We start from the raw sequence: 22,371 nt of genomic DNA, 5'->3' as shown, positions 1-22,371 counted from the left end.
TGCCATAACATACAGAGTCATAGTTGTCAGATGTTTTATACTACATATGTTATGGCATAATTTATCATTTACATTTTGAGCTGTTGAGATATATATGTGCACTTCATTTTAAGTATCTGGCTAACATCAAAAGAATGCTCAAGTTTACGAACAATGATCACAAGGCAAGGCATGCACACTAAATGTTTCTGACCTACTTTTCTGTAACATATTTAATTCATATGAACATTGCAGACTATTTTAAACTGTTTACAAAATTCCAGTTTTCAAGTCTCTACTAATGAGGTGATGAGATGATCTGAAAGCCATACAAAATGTGCAGAGTTAATCTAGGAGCTGCAATACTTTTGAGATGATGCTTGGTTTCTTTCCAATAAACTTTGCTTTTGTATGCATATTTCCATACAGGCAGTAAACAAAACTAGTGATGCACAATATATATGCTACTTTACCTGATCTGCCAATAAATGCTTATTTATATAAGCCATTATCAACACACTTGTTCTTGTTACAGTGTAACTATTCATTTACCTACGGAGTAATATTTAATATTACTAATTGCATAAGAAGAGTTCAGATGCAAAAAATGTGAAATTTTCTTCTAAATTGAGCATTTTTAATAGGTTTCTATGAGTAGGTTCAGTAATTTCACTTTCATGCCAAAGAATAAGTTCTTTTCATGGTCTTTATAGTGAAATGACTTAACATAAACAAAGGAGGCTGAGAAAAAAATTTATTTCTATGGAAATTTCAAACAGCACTTTAAGGTTTTTGTATCTGAACCCTTCATTTATTTATTATATGGTTAGGTTTTAAATGTAGATTAGGTTTAGGATTATTTGTATATAAAAATGCACAATTAATTGGAATTAATATAGTAAGTACATGAAACATATGTAACAAGGACTCCTTAATAAGGCATTTGCAAAATAATTATGAATTAGTTTAACCGGTTGAACAATTGGCCATGAAGGTTTTGACTGGCTTCCACATGATGAGATACTTCACACATAGCAGACTTCAGACTTACAATTAGCAAATATCTTTTGGAAAAATAAAGTTCTAGATATTTCCTTGTGTTCCTGAGTATTTTTCCTAATTAAAATCAATCGACCATTATATTCGTCTGCTTTTTCTTTTTGTAACGAACTATTGTTTGCCTCATCTATCAAATAATGCGGTCGGTTAAATAGCTTAACCAACTTTAATGTTTTCCTTTTCCCATTATAACATTTTTGTTTTGACATATTTGGATTGTATAATTAAACTTGTAGGGTCATTAAAAGCCAACAACAGACACACTTCAGTCTAGGTGCACACTATAAGTGGTAACATATTTCCTCTCCTAAGCATCTGCCTCCATAAATCTATTTCTCCTGCAGTGTGGCTGATGATAAAGATGAATTATTCGGACACACTTTATGGAGCGCATTCTCCCTATGCAGGAGTGATCTATACCACTCAGGCACCATTCAAGCGACTTGTATTCTGCTCAATTGGATGTTAAACTTTCAATCTGAAGGCTAATTTAAAGCTCCGGTAATGAAATGCTGACACCAAACAATTACTCAAGAAACCACTGTACACTAGTACAGGTCTATTGTGTTTTTAACACACATGTGTTGTGTTCTTGGGCCTTTAAGGTTTATAATTGCAGTTGAAAGTGTAATCTGAAGCTCATAAGGATGAATGCAGACACAATAATGAGCTACATGTGTTAGGTTGGACTTGTTCTGAACCAGCATCTCAGCAGCGTTAATTCAACAGTACGCCTCTCACAAATACACTGACCATGTATTGAGAAAGTCATCTTTTTTTCCCCATGTATTTTGTGCCCAGGGTTTTAATCAAAGATCAACTAATGCAGAAAAGACACAATGGTCCATTGAATAATTCATTGTATAGTGAAGTGCTGAAGTGAGAAAATTACTATGGCGCGGCAAAATGAGATTAAGAGAACGCTCCTTTCCAGGTCGCTATTGAGGGCAATGCTGCATCAGGCACAAATACACAGGCTGTTTAGCTTTAAGGACAAATACAATAACAAGAATTACTGTCAAGAGGTGAGCTGTACATAATACGTGTGAGATTTTAGGTTAAAGAGATTATGGTGTCATGTGTAATTATACTGTAAAGAAGTCTTGTAAAAAATAAAAAACAGCATTAAATGAATCTGGTTGTTTGTGCACAGCACAAACTGATTGCAGTCCAATAATGAATACAAAGTTAAACATACCAGTTATGCACCATGAGCTTCTGGACGGCCAGCAGGGCATTATAGCGGACAAGCTGGTCTTCATGATGCATGTGGTTCATCACCAGTTGTTTACCACCCAGCTGTTCGATCACCCTAAAGGACAGAGAAAGCAGAGAGAAGCCGTTCCGGATTATTATGTTCTGCAAGATGGGTAATAACACAGGCCTCTTCGCCTTTCAATTTAACTCTGGGAATAACAGAGAACAACAGCTGCATTATTTCTGCCGATGCCAATCATTCAAATGAAAAGGCATTTTACTGCAGAGCCAACTCAAAAAACCCCAAAAACTTAATCATCACCTTCAGCTAAAAACAGACATTTTCTGGAAAAAACATGACAAAAATGGGAATGTGACATTTTCTGTCGAAACTGTGAAGGAAAATATTGTGGTAGGATGCTAAGGTGCCCTTTTAAGAAAAGGTTTAATACAAAAAAAATGCACATACATACACACATACAATGGTGTGAAAAAAGTGTTTGTCACACTTAAAGGGTTTAGGTCATCGTTCAATTTTAAATATTAATCAAAGCTAACATAACTAAACACATCAGGCATTGAAAGTTATATAAGTATATATAAGTATATATATATATAACTTAGTTTCAATGCCTGATGTGATTAGTTATGTTAGCTTTGAATAATATTTAAAATTGAACGATGATCTAAACCCTTTAAGTATATATATATATATGTATGTATGTATGTATGTATGTATGTATGTATGTATGTATGTATGTATGTATGTATGTATGTATGTATGTATGTATGTATGTATGTATGTATGTATGTATGTATATATATATATGTATATATATATATATATATATATATATATATATATATATATATATATATATATATATATATATATATATATATATATATATATATATATATATATATATATATATATATATATATATATGTATATATACACACACATACACGCAACCTGACAAAAATTGTCGCTTATCCAAGTTTTAGGAACATCAAATAATAACTTGACTTCTAGTTCATCAATTGGTATCAAAAGTGGCTTATGTGAAAGGCAAAAGCTTCTAGATTACGCTTATTGTACCAAAATAAATTATTATCATGCCTTGATTGATGCCTTGAAATCATTTTGAGTGATTTTTAATTATTTAATTAGGACAGTAAGGTCTTAGACAAACGTCTTGTCACTTAACTTAAATAATGAACAGTATAGAATATAAAGTCGTGGTGCAGATGGAAAAAAATTATATTGTGTATGACTCCCATAAGCTTGGAGGACTGCATCCATACATCTCTGCAATGACTCAAATCACTTCTTAATAAAGTCATTTGGAATGGCAAAGAAAGCGTTCTTGCTGGACTCCCAGAGAATCAAGGTACTTTGGATACATCTTCAATGCCTCCTCCATCTGGTGACTGGGCTGGTCAATCCTGGAGCACCTTGGCTTTCTTTGCTTTCAGGAACATTGATGTGGAGGCTGAAGTATGAGAAGGAGCTCTATCCTGCTGAAGAATTTGCCCTCTCCTGTCGTTTGTAATGTAATAGGCAGCACAAATGTTTTTATGCTTCAGGCTGTTGATGTTGCCATCCACTCTGCAGATCTCCATGCGGGTTCCAATAGGTCTTCTGCAGTATTTGTGATGATTGGGATGCAGTTCAACAGATGATTCATCTAAAGAGTCTACCTTCTGCCACTTTTCCAAATGATCAACTGGAAATCAAGTTATTATTTGTTGCTCTTACAAATGGGATCGATGACAAGACTTTTAAAATAAAATAAAGTAAAAAATAAAATACAATAAAATAAAACATTAAGCAAAATATACTGTATAAGTATACTGTAGATTTTTATTCAATTTAATGATGCAACTAGAAAGATTGAGACGAAAAATATAATCGAATTTAACCCTTTTTGTAATAAAAGAAAAAGTCCTATTAAACTTGTCATTAGATCATTCAAAAACAGAGCTGCATTTTGTTTCATCACATTTACTAACTCGATTTTTGACGATGCTTTGTGAAAGATTTCAAAAGAGCTCAAGCTTCTCTGACACAACACTAATTGCTGAAAAGTGCTAATTAACTTTTTTGCCATTTAACTTGATCTGAAATATTCACAGCAGAACAATGGCGCATTCTATGACAAATATTTCAGATGATTTATGCTCCCACATTGCATTGTCTGTGGAGTTTTGTTTTGATGGTCCTTTAGAAATTTTGATGACCATAATTCTTATAATAAATCTCGTTATATTTAAACTAATTGTAACTTTAGGACTACATCTTAACTAACTGATTGTGGAATTCGACCAATGGTCTTAAACTAAATTCCAGGAGGGCCGCAGCTCTGCATTGTTTAGCTCCAACCACCTCCAACTCACATCTGCTTAACAGTCTCTAGTAGTCCTGAACGCTTTGATTAGTTGGATCAGCTGGGTTTGATTAGTGTTGGTGCAAAAGTGTGCAGAACTGCAGCCCTCCAAGAATCCAGTTTAAGACCTATGAATTAGATGATTTAGGTTAGGGTTAGTATCATAAATTGACATGCACTTTTAAAGTTACATATAAGAAAATAACTATGATAAGATCATCAAAATGAAGTGTTGATGTATTTGGTGAAAATGTACAATCACTTCTGGATTCTGGACTTTGGGTAGACAAAAAAAAAAGACAAATCAACGTTGACACTATATCATCAAGTTGAAGGTGAATACATTTACTGTACCTCTCTGTTTGAAACATAATTTTAAGTTACTTGCAGACATATTTTTTACTGTTTTGGTGCATTGATCTTATCCACCAAAACTGAGCAAATCTGTCATTGAACATTGTTTTGAATATTAAAAGTCTGTAATACTAAGAAAAAAAAAACTAGATCTAAGAATTTCTTAGACACATGGCAAATTCGCAAGTTACATATTGAGCCACTGAAATGTCTTGATGTTGTACAGCAAGCTCAGAGCTTTCGCCCCTTCTCAAAAGTCAGGTTGATGTTTACTGTGATTTTAGCATGGGCTCATTTTGACTGCAGGTTGCTTGGGTTTTGAAAACATGCGATTCCCCAGATGTCAACAATGATTGCTATTTGGGGCTTTCTAGATTAAAGGCAGCCATCTATGACACATTTAGAGGGCTGATTTTTCTGATATCAAAAACGTCTACGTTCATTCTGCGGGTAAATGTAGCCCAGAATCTGTAACCAGATCTTTTTCCCCACATGTGACTTGTATAGGTTTTCCTCATGACAACGTGAACAGGACTAAAACATAGTATTTGAATTTATCAATAATGCTAAATCCAATAGAGGTCAGATGTTCTAAAATGCACTATTAGTTAAATGTCTAACTACTTACTAACAAAGCATGATTGCTCATATAGAAGGCCAAGATTGTAAGGCTCAATTCAAAACCCATGTGAAAAAGTGGTCATGTACAGATTCAAAGCAATGTAATTCTGGAGCAATTTGGACAATAAACATGCAGAGTTGGCCTGGGCGATTTGGCTCGATAACGATTAATGAATGATTTTATTTTATTTATTTATTTTTGCTGACATTTATTTTTTACAGTAAATATGCATTTTTTTCTTTGGTACAAGCTGCTCTTGTTGCTGTTTTCTTAGTGTTTACTTTGTCCATGCTCGACATGTAGGCAGAATAATGAAACAGAGCGGAGTCATGTGACTTCACACGATGTAGGGAAAGTAATAGGAAATAATTGACCTGGTAAAATGTAATCAATTATAGGTTCTGAATGTCGATTTCGATTCCTTTTCAATTAATCGCCCAGCCCTAATGAAGAGTAAAGTTTTATTCAACAAATGAAGTGAAATTATATTAAAAACAAAAACAGGTTATAGCCATTTAAATTTGCTGTAGTAAAAAATATAATTAAATAATAATATATAATTAAAGTAATACACTATTTAAAATAATTAAAATATAATTTGAACAGAAATATGAGTTAAATTTTATTTAATGTCAAGTTAAAAGCCATCAGTCTAAAGAAGTCATGTATGTTGTGCTAGTTATGTTCTTTGTATAGATCCTAATAAATTACTAAATTTGATTCACATAACACAGGATTATTTACAACTTTTGAAATTCAAAACAGCAATCAAACATTACATACAGTTCTTTTAAAACATAAATATATATATTTTTAAATAATATAGATAGGACTAAGACATCATTTACAACTGTAGTTGGGGGTGTCAAAATTAATTGTTTTTCGGTGCACCACGATGCAGACGCGAACAATTCTGTATCGGTTCAGTAATAATCATAACCAGTTATTATGTACTGACATCATTTATCTCATATGCGCTATGTCGCTTACTATGGCGAGGGAGGCGAGCGCGAGTATTTACAACGCTCCAACTACTTAAAAACGCAGAAACTGTGCACAATTTCACTGTGTGTGTGTTGGCTGGACTGTCTTTCAGTGATGCTCACAGCAGAAGCTCCTATTTCACTGCGATTGAGAGAATGAAAGTAAACTCCATTTCTCTCTCTCTCTCAAGCTATCACTGTGGCCCATTTGACCTGCTGGCGTGACTTTTCCTCTCCTCTCGGCTGTTACAGCGATACTTCTGGATAGAGGTCTGGACCCGACCAGATTTCTTGCGGCACGGGAATAAATTTCCGAATAAAGCGCGGGAGCGGTCGGTAACTTGTGCGTGTGTGCCTGCATGAATGAGAGAGAGCGTAATGCTGTTTCGCTTGTTTAGTGCTATCTAGGTTTGTGTGTATGTGTGTGAATGAGAGAGAGCGTGATGCTGTGTGTCTACGTGTGTGTGTGTGTGTTTATACAGACAGATTGTTATAGCCCCTCAAATATAAAACTGTGTATGGAAACTGTGTATGGAAACCATCGTCAATCATAGATATCGAATTGAACCGAATCGATGGCAAGATAATCGTAACCGAACCGAACCGTGAGACCAGAGTAGGTTCACACCTCTAACTGTAGTGGTCTCTTTTGTGTCACAAAAATAACGACTAGTTTATTAGAATACAGCTTCATCGGCATGAACACCAAAAATGGAACATAAATAAGTGTATACTTGCAACACAAGCATGAGACATGACATACAGGCATCTTTATATAAAGTTTGAAATGTTTGCTTTTAAAAACAAACCAAATATTCACTAATTGTGTAACCTGTATGACACCATCAAGAGTCATCCTCAGCACATATGCAGTTGCCAGGTCGTCATCTTTCAGATTCCCACACAATTAGCTCAGACAGCTCCAAATCAAACTACAAGTCATTTATAAGTTTGCAAACACCTTAACAGAGACACACATTTAAAAACATGTGTCTCCTGTTGCTTAAATGTGTAAAATAAAAACATGTCTGTGTGTAAACACAAAAATTTCTTCTGATGCTTGTTCAAGCTATGTCTGTGTTCAACATGAGCTGAAAGAACACAATTCCTATGTTTTTTGGGACAACTTAAATGTTTTTAAGTTCAATCCACTAAACTTAAGTGAAGTTTATTTATAAACTAATTTCGAGAGGAGCATGCGATTATGATTAACCACGGCTGGTTCCGCAATAACTAATGCATGATTCACCAATCAGATGATTTCTAACTCACTATAAATAACCAGAGTTTCTTACTACGGTTTCTTACTTCGCCTTGAAGAATCCCCCCTTCCACCCCTACTCCTCCAGGTTTCCTCTATAGGGCGGCACGGTGGTCCAGTGGTTAGCACTGTTGCCTCACTGCAAGAACGTCACTGGTTCAAATCCTTAGCAGGCCAGCTGTCGTTTCTGTGCTAAGTTTACATGTTCTTCTCTATATCTCTACATAGCAAATAATAATCGAGCCCTGGCTGGGTCAGTTGGCATTTCTGTGTGGAGTTTGCATGTTCTCCCCATGTTGGCGTGGGTTTCCTCTGGGTGCTCCGGTTTCCCCCACAGTCCAAAGACATGTGGTGTAGGTGAATTGAATAAACGAAATAGTCCATAGTGTATGAGTGTGTGTGTGTGTGTGAGAGAGAGAGAGAATTAGTGTGTATGGGCGTTTCTCAGTGCTGGGTTGCAGCTGGAAGGGCATTCGCTCTGTAAAACAAATATTGGAATAGTTGGCGGTTCATTCCACTGTGGTGACCTCAGAAAAAGAGACTAAGCCGAATGAAAATGAATGAATGAATAATCGATTCGTGTTGGGACAACAGGAAGGAGTTGTGTGGAACCTAGTATTTTTACAGTGTGTGTGTTTGACAGTTATTAGAAATATTTAGCAAAGAAACACACATGCAGCTGATATGCAATTACGTCAATCATGTATAGTGCTGGGTTACAAGTTACATCTGAAACCAGGGATTTAAATATGAAATGATATTTTCTTTTCTCACATTTAGCAATCACTACTCGGAAAACAAAAGAGAGTGAGGTAATGTTGTGCCACTTAACACAAATGAATGCAATTCTTTTGGACAACTGCTCACCTGCAGAAGCTAATTCCTTCTAGAGTGGTATAATTACAGGGAGCTGATTCAAACCAACGAGTCCCTATAGATTGAGCGTGGTTTCTCTGAACGATGGGGGCGTTTTGATGAGAGTGTGCTTTCTGAGTGACCGACCTCAGGGGAAAGACAGTCTGGATTAGAGAAAGTATTAGCCACTCACAGTGGAGTTGGACACGAGTGGTGGATAACACTACTTTCAGAGGGAAACTATTTATAACCTTCCTAAGTCTAAAATTGATTGGCCGATCGCAAAGGTACGTGCAGACAATATAAATGGCAATGCTTGGCCAACATCGTGCAATAGGTCAGTTTGGACGAGTTAGTACGCTGCCCTCTTTGAAGTGATGCAAGCGTAAATTGACACTGATATGATCGCATGCAAGCAGACGGTAATAACTCGAACTTGGATGATTCTCAGCCCTATGATCATCCACAGAGCTACAGGATATTTGGGTATTGAGAAACAGTTCTGAAATTGCAGAGGCGCAGAGATGGTTATTTACAGATGAAGGATGAAGGACACTGGCTCACCTCTTGCCGCGAGGGTAATGTCTCACGTATTCCCCCACGTCGTGAGCTGCGACGGCAATAACCTGAGGGTCATCAGACACTTCCAACAGCCTGGTCAGTATCCTGGCAGGAAGCACAAACACACAATCATTTCTGCTCTCCAAAAAGCAATCAGTAACACCTCCAGGGCAATACTAAACCTACGCTGAGCAAATATATCCCTGGGTACTGTACAGCTGTAGATGAGGGGTCTACGTCAGTTACAGAAAGTATTAGAGGTTCTGTTAGTTCAAAGAGAAAATAATACAGGGAAACATGTAGCACTGGAAGAAATGTTTTCTTTGAACAGTATTTTTGTCTTGTATTACAGTACAAGTACCCCAACAAAATGCATTTAATAAAGAGGAAAAATATACACTGTGGCCAAAAAGGACAGTAATAATTTTGAATCTTATGCAGGATAGAACAAAATTTGACCACAAAACAAAACAAAACAGAAAACAAACTTTTTTTAAAACTATTTTAAGGTCAAAATTATAAGCCCCTTTAAGCTCAATTTTTTTTCGACTGTCTACAGAACAAACCATCGTTATTCAATAACTTGCCTAATTACCCTATCCTGTCTAGTTAACCTAATCAACCTAGTTAAGCCTTTAAATGTCACTTTAAGCTGTAGAGAAGTGTCTTGAAAAATATCTAGTCAATTATTATTTCCTGTCATCATGGCAAAGATAAAATGAATCAGTTATTAGAAATTATTAGAAATTGGGGGGGAAATAAACAAGGGGGTAATAATTCAGGGGGGCTAAAAATTCTGAGTTATTAAAAAGTCAGAGTTATTAGCCCGTCTGTTTTTTTCTCTCCAATTTCTGTTTAACGGAGATACGATTTTTTTCAACACATTGCTAAACATAATAGTTTTAATAACTCATCTCTAATAACTGATTTATTTTATCCTTAAACATCCATACAGCTTAAAGTGACATTTTAAGTCTTAACTATAATTAGGCTAACTAGGCAGGTTAGGGTAATTAGGCAAGTGGTTTGTTCTGTAGAATTTTGAACTTAAAATGTTAAAAAAAAATTAAACTGCTTTTATTCTAGCCGAAATAAAACAAATAAGACTTTCTCGAGGAGAAAAAATATTATCAGACACATTGTGAAAACTTTTTTGTTCTGTTATACTTCATTTGGGAAATATTTAAAAAAAGATTTATTCGGGCTAATAATTCTGACTTCAACTGTATGTATGTATGTATGTATGTATGTATGTATGTATATATATATACGCAAATTATTTAACCGTGTATGTACAAATATAAAACCCACGCATATGCAAAAGTGTTTTTATTATTTTTATTATTTGTACTTTTTGTTGAGACTGTACCTGGAAGTAAGTTTAGTTAATTTACTCCATAAGCAAACAGTTTTTCTTAAAGCGTACATTTTCTATTTTCCTGATTATTTTATTTTATTACAGTAATACCTTGCAACTTATATATTCCTGGAAATTAGTCTTAATATCTTACACAGCTTAGAGCAATTCAATAAATGAGTTTTGCTTTATGGCTGTTGAGATATCTTCAAGAAAAACACTACTTGAGAAAATGATTTATTTTTGCAGTAACCTGCCAACAGGTTTGTTGCTCTAGGGAATATATTTTCATTCTATTCAGAAACAACAGATCAAGTCTGAGACAGGTCTCCATCGCATGAAAGTGTGAAATTATAACAGTTGTGCGGGATGGAGAGAAAGAGGGTTCAAGCACCACAAATCACCTGCATGCTGAGAGCGAGAGATAGAGGAGAAAAAAGAGAGACGAACTGAAGTAAAGCACAAATTGCTGAGGGCTGAAATAGAGCCTTTGTGCTGATTGCGGAGAGGGTGGTGATGAGAGCAATGAGATGAGTAGATTAGGATTTAAACAGAGCTGTCAAAAGGGTCGTGCTGACGCATGATTAAACTACCGAGAGACGATGAAAATGAGAGTTTCAACTACCGATACTCAGCTCCGGTTTCAACTTGAGCGACCTTCACCAGATTGTTATGAAGCGGACAGGAGACAGAGGTAAGGAAACGTTAGGGTGTTTATTAAATGACAACAAGGAGCACATGAAGGATAGCCAGGAGGATCAGGAATGATGTTGGGGTCTTTTCCTCCGTGGCTGGGTAACAGGAATACACGAGGATGGACAGCACACACCAGATACAGCTGACAGAGGATGACACAGACTTGGAAGGACTGGAAGACAGGACGATTCGGGTGGACCAGGAAGACTAGGAGGAATACAAAGAGAACAGGTAAGTAAAGCGTTTGTTTTAGCTGAGGATGACTACGCTGAGTGGTCGCTCAGTTGTCCGCTTTCGTCGAGACGAGCCCGGACAATGAGCGACTGGAGTGCTGTGCTTTTATCTGGTGCTCGTGAATGTGATGCAGCTGTGTGCTCATTAGAAGTCAGGTGATGGTGATCTTCGTGAGTGGGGATCGTGAGAGCCTGACCAATCCGTGACAGTACCCCCCTCCCCAGGGCCCGCTCCTGAGGGCCGACACCTCCGACGCCGTGGTGGTCTCCCTCTGCCTCTAGGCGCTGGGAACTCAGGGTGGCTCTCATGAAACTCCACCATGAGACTAGGATCGAGAATATCAGCTCTGGGAACCCATGTCCTTTCTTCGGGGCCGTACCCTTCCCAGTCCACCAGGTACTCCAACTGGCCACCACGACGTCGGGAACGCAAGATCTCCTTCACTGCGTAGACGGCTCCTTCTTCTAGGAGCAGTGGAGGAGGGGGTTCCTCTTCGTGGTCAGGCTCTGTGGAGGGAAGAACAGGATCGTGATAGGGTTTCAGGAGTGATACGTGGAATGTAGGGTGAATACGGTAGTGAGAGGGTAATTGTAGTTTGTAGGTGACGGGGTTAACCTGTTCCACGATGGTGAAGGGACCAACAAATCGGGGACTTAACTTGCGAGAGGGCAGTCGCATGCGTATGTCCCGGGTGGATAGCCACACCTTTTGTCCGGGTGTGTATCTGGGTTCTTCAGACCTTCTTCTATCGGCGGTTACCTTGCTTCGACGGACTGCCCTCTGCAGATGTTGATGAGCCTCGTCCCAGACTCTCTCGCTCTCCCGGAACCAGTGATCCACTGCGGGGACATCAGATGGTTCGCCATCCCAGGGAAAGAGCGGTGGTTGGAAGCCCAGGACGCACTGGAATGGCGTGAGTCCGGTGGAGGGTTGCCGCAGTGAATTTTGGGCATATTCTGCCCAGCCCAAATACTGGCTCCAGGAGCTCTGGTGACCACTGCAGAAGGTCCTCAGGAACCGTCCCACCTCCTGAATCTTCCTCTCTGTCTGCCCGTTGGTTTGGGGATGATATCCAGAAGAGAGGCTGACGGCCACACCTAGGAGCTTGAAGAAGGCTTTCCATAGACGTGAGATGAACTGTGGACCTCTGTCCGACACAATATCTTCTGGAATACCAAATGACCTGAAGACTTGATTAAAGATATTGTCGGCTGTTTCAAAGGCTGTGGGAAGACCTTTCAGAGGGATTAGTTTGACAAACTTTGAGAATCTATCTACGATGACTAGAATACAGGTATTACCTTCTGACGAGGGGAGGTCAGTGATAAAGTCCACTCCTAGGTGTGACCAGGGACGGTTCGGAATCGGCAAGGGATGGAGCTTTCCAGCGGGTAGATGACGTGGGCTCTTGGATTGGGCACAGTCCTTACAGCCCTGAACATATTGCCTCACATCCCTTGCCATGTTTGGCCACCAGAATCGTTGGGATACTAGCGAGAGAGTATTGTTGATCCCTGGATGTCCAGTGCCTAGCGAGGTATGTAAGGAGTGGATCAGATCTACCCGGTGTTCAGGTGGTATGAACTGCCGATGAGGAGGGCATCCCGGCGGAGCAGGGGCTTCCGGAGTGGCAACGACTGGAGGAGCGTTCCAGGTGATCGGACAAATGGAGATGTGTTCGGGAAGAATCTTCGTTGGGAGTTCTTCATGATCGTGATGCTCGTGTAAACGAGAGAGAGCGTCTGCTCTTAGATTCTTGGGTCCTGGACGATAGGAAATGGAGAAATCAAAACGTGAGAAGAAAAGTGACCATCTGGCTTGACGTGGACATAGTCTCTTGGCCTCTTTGATATATTGGAGGTTTTTGTGATCTGTGATCACCTGGAACGGATGTTTGGCTCCCTCCAACCAGTGACGCCACTCCTCCAAGGCTAGCTTGATTGCTAGAAGCTCCCTGTCTCCTATGCTGTAATTCTGCTCCGCCGGGCTCAACTTCCGAGAGAAATAGGCACAGGGATGCAGTCGGGGCGGTGTATCATGATGTTGGGATAATACTGCCCCGACGCCGGTGGTGGATGCGTCCACTTCCACCACGAAAGGAAGATTTGGGTCAGGATGAGTCAGGAGTGGGGCCCTTGTGAACTCCTTCTTAAGAAGGCGGAAGGCTGCGGCTGCTTCTTTGGTCCACTCCAGTCCTTTGGGTTTACCCTTGAGGAGATTAGTGAGAGGTGATGTAATCCTGCTGTAGTCCTTGATAAACCGTCTATAAAAGTTAGCAAACCCAAGAAACCTCTGGAGCTCCTTAATGGAAGTGGGTTCTGACCAGGATAGAACAGCCTCAATTTTCTTCCCATCCATACGTATACCGGTTTGGTCAATGATGTATCCCAAGAAATGAATCGACTTCTGGTGGAATGAGCATTTCTCCGCTTTGAGGTAGAGGTGATGTTCTCTCAATGTGTGTAGGACCTCCGCAACGTGTTGGCGATGTTCGGCCTCACTCCGGGAGTAAATGAGGATGTCATCTATGTACACTATTACAAAGTGGTGAAGAAACTCCCGGAGGACTTCATGAATGAAGTTTTGGAATACGGAGGGGGCGTTGACCAGACCGTAAGGCATGACCTCATATTCATAGTGGCCAGTAGGGGTCACGAATGCTGTCTTCCATTGGTCCCCCTCACGTATTCTTATCAGATTATACGCGCTGCGGAGGTCCAATTTAGTGAAGACTTTAGCTTCTCGGAGCTGTTCCAAAGCGGCTGGTACCAGAGGAAGGGGATATCGGTATTTTACTGTACCGTTATTTAGGACCCTGTAGTCGATGCATGGACGCAGCCCTCCGTCCTTCTTGGCCACAAAGAAGAAGCTTGAGGCGGCTGGTGATTTTGAGTGACGTATGTACCCCTGACTCAGAGCCTCCCTTATGTAATCTTCCATTGCCTGATTCTCTGGAAGCGAGAGCGGGTAGATCCTACCTCTTGGCAACTGGGCATCTGGAACTAGGTCGATCGCGCAGTCCCATGGCCGATGCGGCGGTAGCTGGGAAGCTCTCTTGGGGCAGAAGACATCATGAAAGGAGCTGTACTCCTTAGGAATGTGGATAGACTGCTTCTCAGGAGGACTCTCGACCGATGTTGTAAACAAAGAAATGGGGTTCCGACCTTGAAGAGGGAGATTTGGAAAACAGGTAGGTGTACATCCAGATCCCCATTTCTTTATCTCTCCTGTGCCCCAAGAGATGATGGGATCGTGCTTCACCAGCCACGGGCGCCCTAGAATGATGTCCATATTTGCACCCTCCAGAACCAGAAATTGAATCCTCTCTTGATGTAACAACCCCACTTGAAGAAGGATGTCTTCGCATTGTCGATGGATACGGGTCGAAGATCGAGTGCACTGGGTTATCGGTTGTATCTGGTATATATGCGAGGACGCCTCAGTACGTAGGTGGAGTTGACGACAGAGGGATTGGGAGATGAAGTTCCCTGCTGACCCGGAGTCGATGAGGGCTGTGACAAGGAGAGAAATAGAGGCAGTAGTTATTTGTACGGTGGTAGTAAGTGGTTTACATTGTTCAATATTCGTACTGAATACACTCACTGAAGTCCGAATGGGACGAAGGGGACACTCCATACGGGTGTGTCCACTGACACCGCAGTATAGACACAGACCCCGGGTCAGCCTCCTCTGTCGTTCCGCTGATGTCAGTCTTCCAGACTCTATTATCATGGGTTCTGGTTCTGGAGAGGCTGTTGACTCAGGCGATTGGAGGAGTGCAGACGAGGGGGTGATGGTGTCCTGTTGATAGGAACGGAGACGATCGGAACATCGGAGAGAATGTTGGATGAATCTCTCCAGACCCATAGTATCATCTAATGTGGCCAGCTGGATTCGGAGAGTGGGTTCCAAGCCGAGCCGGTACGTGGTCAACAACGATCTCTCATTCCATCCACTTGCAGCTGCTAGAGTGCGAAACCGGAGAGCATATTCCTGTGTAGATAGAGTACCTTGCTTTAGATGATACAGCTGCTCTCCAGCGGCTACTTCCCCATCAGAACGTCCAAACACCTCTTTGAAATACTCCGTGAAGGTAGTGATGGAATTCATGACCGGCCCGGCTTGGTTCCAGATCGTCTCAGCCCATTTAAGTGCAGGCCCAGAGAGTAGTGATACGATGTAGGCGATCTTTGACTTATCTGTGGGATATAGAGAAGGTTGCATTTCGAATATGAGGGAACATTGTAACAGAAAACCATTGCACTCCCCCGCTCCGCCTGAGTAGGGCGCTGGTCGGGCCATGGGACTGGAAGGAAGGGCCGAAGAAGAAACTGTGGAGGCGGAAGTGCTCGGTGCTGGTGGTGCGTTGGAAAGTGGAGCTGGTGGCTGTAGAATCCGCTTCAACTGGTCCACCAGCTCTTGAAAGTGATCGGGGGTGCTCATGTTGTCGTCGTTATTGGTCCGGGCTTCTGTTATGAAGCGGACAGGAGACAGAGGTAAGGAAACGTTAGGGTGTTTATTAAATGACAACAAGGAGCACATGAAGGATAGCCAGGAGGATCAGGAATGATGTTGGGGTCTTTTCCTCCGTGGCTGGGTAACAGGAATACACGAGGATGGACAGCACACACCAGATACAGCTGACAGAGGATGACACAGACTTGGAAGGACTGGAAGACAGGACGATTCGGGTGGACCAGGAAGACTAGGAGGAATACAAAGAGAACAGGTAAGTAAAGCGTTTGTTTTAGCTGAGGATGACTACGCTGAGTGGTCGCTCAGTTGTCCGCTTTCGTCGAGACGAGCCCGGACAATGAGCGACTGGAGTGCTGTGCTTTTATCTGGTGCTCGTGAATGTGATGCAGCTGTGTGCTCATTAGAAGTCAGGTGATGGTGATCTTCGTGAGTGGGGATCGTGAGAGCCTGACCAATCCGTGACACAGATAGCCAAGAGTGGAGCACCATCACACACAATCACACAATGAGATTGAGTAAAAACACTACAGTATATCCAAAACAGTCATTTAACCATTTGCGCGATACAGCGAAAATTATTTTAGTTCCTCTCCAAACACTTGACCCCTGCTAACATCTTTTATTGTGAACGCTTGGAGAACTGAAAACACTCATTATGACCATTCACACTTGTGTATATTAAATCACACAGCATGTACATTTGAAAGCAGCCATATTCACTTGACAATATTCTTAATTAGCATCTTTCTTTCTTTTTTTTAGATGGCATTTGCTACTCTTTAATTACAAGGAGAGCAGAGAGACCTCTGGAAATAAAAAGGCAGTCAGAAATGGGGAAAAAAGCATGCAGATTTTTTTTTTGTGGGTCACTGCATTTTAACATGTTGATCATCTGAAATGTGCAGTGCTTTGTTTTTCAAAACAACTTTTTTTGTCAACAAGCTTGCCCCATTTGAATTTATTTTTATTTTTTTAAGTATTTCTCAAATGATGTTTTACAGAGCAAGGAAATTTTCACAGTATGTCTGATAATATTTTTATTCTGGAGAAAGTCTTATTTGTTTTATTTCAGCTAGAATAAAAGTGGTTTTAAATTTTTTAAACAACTTTTTAAGGTAAAAATTATATGCCCCTTTAAGCTATTTTTTCCCCGATAGTCTACAGAAAAAACCATTGTTATACAACGACTTGCCTAGTTACCCTAACCTACCTAGTTAACCTAATTAAGCTAGTTAAGCTGTTAAATGTCACTTTTAGCTGAATACTAGTATCTTGAAAAATATCTAGTCAAATATTATTTACTGTGATCATGACGAAGATAAATAAATCAGTTATTAGAAATGAGTTACTAAAATTATTATGTTTAGAAATGTGTTAAAAAAAATCTTCTCTCCGTTAAACAGAAATTGGGGAAAAATTAAAAGGGGGGCTAATAATTCAGGGGAGCTTTTACGTTAGGAAAAAGTGTTAGATTCACGTTAGGAAACGCAGTCTTGAATTTACAAACAGTCGGCAAGTACTGGAGAACAGATGTAACACATTGATAAAATTTAGTTTTTAGTCACACTCATGTAAAACTCGTTAAGTTTTTCGATTTTTGCTTTCAGTCATGACATAAAGCACTAAACAGTTTTCAAACACATTATTTTTTTACAATGTTTTTAAACATAATAGTTTAACTAACTAATTTCTAATAACTACTTTTGTCTTTTCCATGGTGACAGTTAGTGCATAATATTTTACTAGCTATTTTGCAAGATAGCTGTATTCAGATTAGAGTGTAATTTAAAGACTTAATTAAGTTATGTTAACTAGGAAAGTTAACAAAAATTAGTCAAGTTATTATATGACTGGTCTGCTGTGTAGACAATCAAAAAATATAAATATTTCTTGAAGAGGCTAATAATACTAACCTTTTTTAATGAAAAGAAAAAAACTTTTATTCTAGACAAACTTTATAAAAAATACTTATTATGACACAAGAAGAATTATTTTTGTTTGATAGGAAATAATGTGAAAATGTCCTTGGTTTGTTAAAGATCACTTGGAAAACATAATTTTAAATTAATGGTAGGACAATTGACTTCAACTGTATCTATTCAAGTTTACAGGTGCAAAAATGTGCCTTGATGTACTTGTGAATGTTAAAAAATGTGTTATCCTACAAAAAAAAGTTACTTGTCAACTAATATTAACATGGAAGATTATTTTTAGTTATTTAATAAGTTATTTAATTAGCTTGTTTATGAAGACTGCAGAGTGATGCATGAAAAAAAAAAAGACTGAATAAATATTTAAGTAGTTTGTGATGCATGTTAAAGTGTGCCAGCTACAAGTACAAGTGTCCCCTGCCTGGCCCCCCAATCACTCTGGTCTAGAACCGCCACTGATCCAATTACCAATAAGCAACCAAAAATTGGCCTACTCAATAAATATGGTTTTGACCTTCTACATTCTTAAAAATAAAGGTTCGTTATTGGCATTAATGGCTCCACAAAGAACCTTCAACTTTTTTTTCACAAAATGTTCTTTATAGTGAAAAAGATTTCTTTAAATTTTTCAAATGTTCTACACACCATGAAAAAATGTCCTTTGGAAAAACTTTCAACTAAAAGGAAGCAAAAAATGTTCTAGGTGAAAAGCCATTTTTGGTTATTCCAAAAAATCTATGATGTTGTGTATAGGATGAACGTAGATGCTAAAAGTGCACAGATAGTGAGTGAATCAATTATCTCTTCCCCTTTATTACTAACTATAGCACTAATATTGCTACAGTTTGAATGTCAGAGTCAATATTTACTAATACAAGTTATACAACCACCCATAATCCTAGCATGAGGTGCTTCTTACTTCAGGAGCTCGTAGTTCTTCTCATTCAGGCGAACAGCGTTTTCCCTCCAGAACTTCTCTGACTTGTGCACTGGACTCCATTCCAGGCGTCCAGACTTCAGCTCGGAGCTGTACTCATCAAAAGAACTGCAGGAGGAAGAAGGGAAAGATGCAAAAATGTGAGGAAAATGCATGTTGAACACATACTGAGAGTGTTTAAGGGCCAATTTATACCTCTGCGTCAAGTGTGCCTTCGCATACCCTTTGCCATATACTGACACAGACCCTGACCCTTAAAAATTTTTTTAACTACAGTTGCAATGACATAGAGCGACCAATGAGTTGAGAATAAAGTTGAGAATGGAGCATGGCCAGTAGCTGGAGTGTTTAAAGGGCTAAGAAAACCCCCTGTCTCAGCAGGGTGTTTTCACACCTCTAGTTTTGAAAAAAAAAAAAAACAGGAAAGCGGGTGAGTCCGGCTTTGTTTAGGTGAGAGTGGCGAAAGAGGGAAGGGTTTGCATGAAAAGGGGAGTTTCAGTACGTGCACGCGCTGATGTTCACACCGGCAACACAAACACAGACGTAGGGGAGATAGACAGTGACTACATTTACATGGACATCAGTAATCAAATTATTTGCCTTAATCTGAATAAGACAATAAAATGAGCAAGGTGTTTACATGAGTTGCTTTTTGTATGTTCCTTTTATGATCCCGTTTTACATGTTATAGCACATAATTTGATTAACATCATTGCGTCACCACACTATCCACATTTTCTTTGGAGTTTCATTTAATTTCGGGTGTTTCATTCTTAAATTGTCGACTTTAACTGCAGTTTGGCGCTTTCACTTTCATTCAGGAATATTTCATGCATGTTCTTGTGACAAACAAGATATTGGATGTGAGGAACTGCTGGAAGAGTGTTGTTTTAATGGAATTTCATACCACACAAGGAATGGGAGAAAAAAAAACTCTGCATTTCTCGGTAGATGCAGAGGCTCGGTAGGTGCAGAGACGAGTGTCAAACAGCCGTGTGTGTATAGACTATCCTGGCACAAAATACAGCGTAAATCCTACACGATGGCAATAGTTTGATTAAGGTGTTTACATGTCTACATTCGGAGAGCAGCATTTAACAGTGGATCTTTCAGTCCATAATATTTTAGTGATATTACTGTAAACTAAATCATTATGACTAAGTTATGTTTTTAAAAATAAAAGAGTACTGCCTACGATACTAACTAACTCTGCCATCTAAATAAACATAAACAAAGACAATGGTCGCACACTTACAAAATCTGCAGACAGGACAATAAACACAAACTGAAACCTAGTGCTGATCGATTATGGGAAAAATCATAATCACGATTATTTTGGTCATAATTGTAATCACGATTATTCAAAACGATTATCAGTTGCAGTCAAAAATATTACTGTGAATTTTTTCCTTTTTTTAAAAATAAATATTTACCAAATTATGTTTAACAGAGCAAGGAATTTTTCACAGTATTTCCTATGATATTTTAGGTTTAAATATTTTTAACCACATTTTAAGGTCAATATTATTAGCCCCCTTAAGCAATTTTTTTGATTATCTGTAGAAGAAACTTTTGCTATACAATCACTTGGCTAATTACCCTAATTAAGCCTTTGAATTGCACTTTAATCTGAATGCTTGTATTTTGAACAATATCAAAAAATGTATTATGTGCTGTCATCATAGCAAAGATAAAAAATCAGTTATTAGAATTGAGTTATTAAATTTATTATGGTAAGAAGTGGGTTGAAAAAAAATCTTCTTTCCATTAAACAGAAATTGGGGGGAAAGGATCACTAAGGCCCAATCCCAATTCTATTTTTATACCCCATGGCTCTTAAAACCAAGTGTGAAGGGGAAGGGCTTCAAAATGTACCCCTAAGAATTGGGACAGCACTACAACACCTGCACAAGTCATCATATGTCATCGCAATCTCATGCTTCATATGAGATCAGACGATGGCAACAGCTGTAGTGATTCCAGTTGCGTTATTTTTTGGTATTAATCTTCAAGAAATCACTGAAGGCAACGATATCATGTTATCATAACGATCTAATGTGGCAATAAGATCGTAATTCTGTACATTTAACACAGTGGCCATATTCATCCATGTATACACACAAAAACAACAATAAAATTATAGCAGACACTGTAAAAAGCTCATTCCCAGCCACTAGACTTTTCTGACAGGGTAATCGAGTGTCAGAATGTTGTGGGACTGCTGTACAGAAGATATTATTATGGATTATAGATAGCAAAATTTAGCGTTTTTTATTTTAGCGTTTTTTTTTTAAAAGCATGACGGTAAAACCCGAACGTGGTTATACATATATTATAACATGTGCTTGTTTGTTGTAAAAATTCATAATAATGACAAAAAAAAAAAATACTAATTTGTGGATCTCCTTACTTCCGGGTTCAGCAATTCTGCCTTTGTGGCTGGTGTTTTCTGGGAAATTTTCTTACCCCTTGGTTTCGAGTGTGGTCCTGAAAAATCTTCGTTCCAAGGGGTATTCACCCCTTCCCCTTAGCCATACGCCTTTAGGTTAACGAGAATTGGGACACTCCTACCCCTTGATGTGAACGGGCGAAACGAGGGGTAGGGGTAGGGGTAAGGGGAAGGGCAAAGGGGTAGAATTGGGATTGGGCCTAATAATTCAGAAGGGCTAATGATTCTGACTTCAACTGTAAATACACAGTTATTTTCCTCCTTGCAAATAAGGAAAGGGAAATAAATACAATGGAATAAAAATATGAAACAAACTGTGCTTTAAGCATCTTCACTGTAAGAAAAAAACTTTAATTATAGCTACAAAAGTCTTTCAGTTAAGAGTAGCGAGTGATTTTCTCCTTTGGTTGTTTGATTAATGATAAAAACTGTGAGCAGCAGGAATATTGCGCGCTGTCACTTTAAGAGCAGTGCTGTTCTGATTAATGATTTCTCTTTCACATGTCTTTTGATTCTCAACTCGTTTGTTTATTACACAAATGAGGGTTAATATGAATAATCACTAAACACTGCGTTTTGACACCTATTTGACCATTAAAGTGCGCACATTAAGATTACTTTAGATGTGTGTGCTCTGCTCATCTCTGAGGCTGAGCGCGCACACACACAACAGCATGCGGTCTCATTTGCGCTTTTAAAAACATGAATGATTCGAATGTACATCAATGAACGATGCGCATCCCGTGCTGCAAAAGTTACATTACAGTACATGCTTTTAGTAATTTTCACGTGAAACTGAGCTTTGCAGAGCAACAAGTGTGTACAACTGGAAAGGGGGCAGTATATGATGCAATAATTGTTTATCTCGATTAAAGTTTTTTCAAAATCGTTAGAAACCAAAATCGAAATCGGAACCGAATTTTCAGTTAATTGCACAACCCTAATGGAACCGCATCTTTAAAAAAAAATCTGGATTTCCAAGTCTTTCACATGAATTAATTATGAAAATTCAATGACGTCACATTGTACC

At 38.9% G+C, this 22,371-nt stretch overlaps 1 protein-coding gene across 2 annotated transcripts in view; it reads right to left on the bottom strand.

Moving 5' to 3' along the window:
• Positions 1-22,371, bottom strand: part of atp6v1h (ATPase H+ transporting V1 subunit H) — a 70,814-nt gene that overhangs the window by 10,744 nt on the left and 37,699 nt on the right. For both annotated transcript variants that reach the window (XM_056477069.1, XM_056477077.1), the window contains 3 exons: positions 18,875-19,000; positions 9,265-9,366; positions 2,237-2,350 (listed from right to left, as the gene is read on the bottom strand). In XM_056477069.1, coding sequence (XP_056333044.1) covers positions 2,237-2,350; positions 9,265-9,366; positions 18,875-19,000 — 342 coding nt within the window. The remainder of the gene's footprint in view (positions 1-2,236; positions 2,351-9,264; positions 9,367-18,874; positions 19,001-22,371) is intronic.

The sequence above is a fragment of the Danio aesculapii genome, chromosome 2 (genome assembly GCF_903798145.1).
Source record: "Danio aesculapii chromosome 2, fDanAes4.1, whole genome shotgun sequence".
Taxonomy (NCBI): Eukaryota; Metazoa; Chordata; class Actinopteri; order Cypriniformes; family Danionidae; genus Danio; species Danio aesculapii.
Note: the sequence above shows the minus strand (reverse complement) of the source record. Positions and strands in the feature narration are given on the sequence as shown.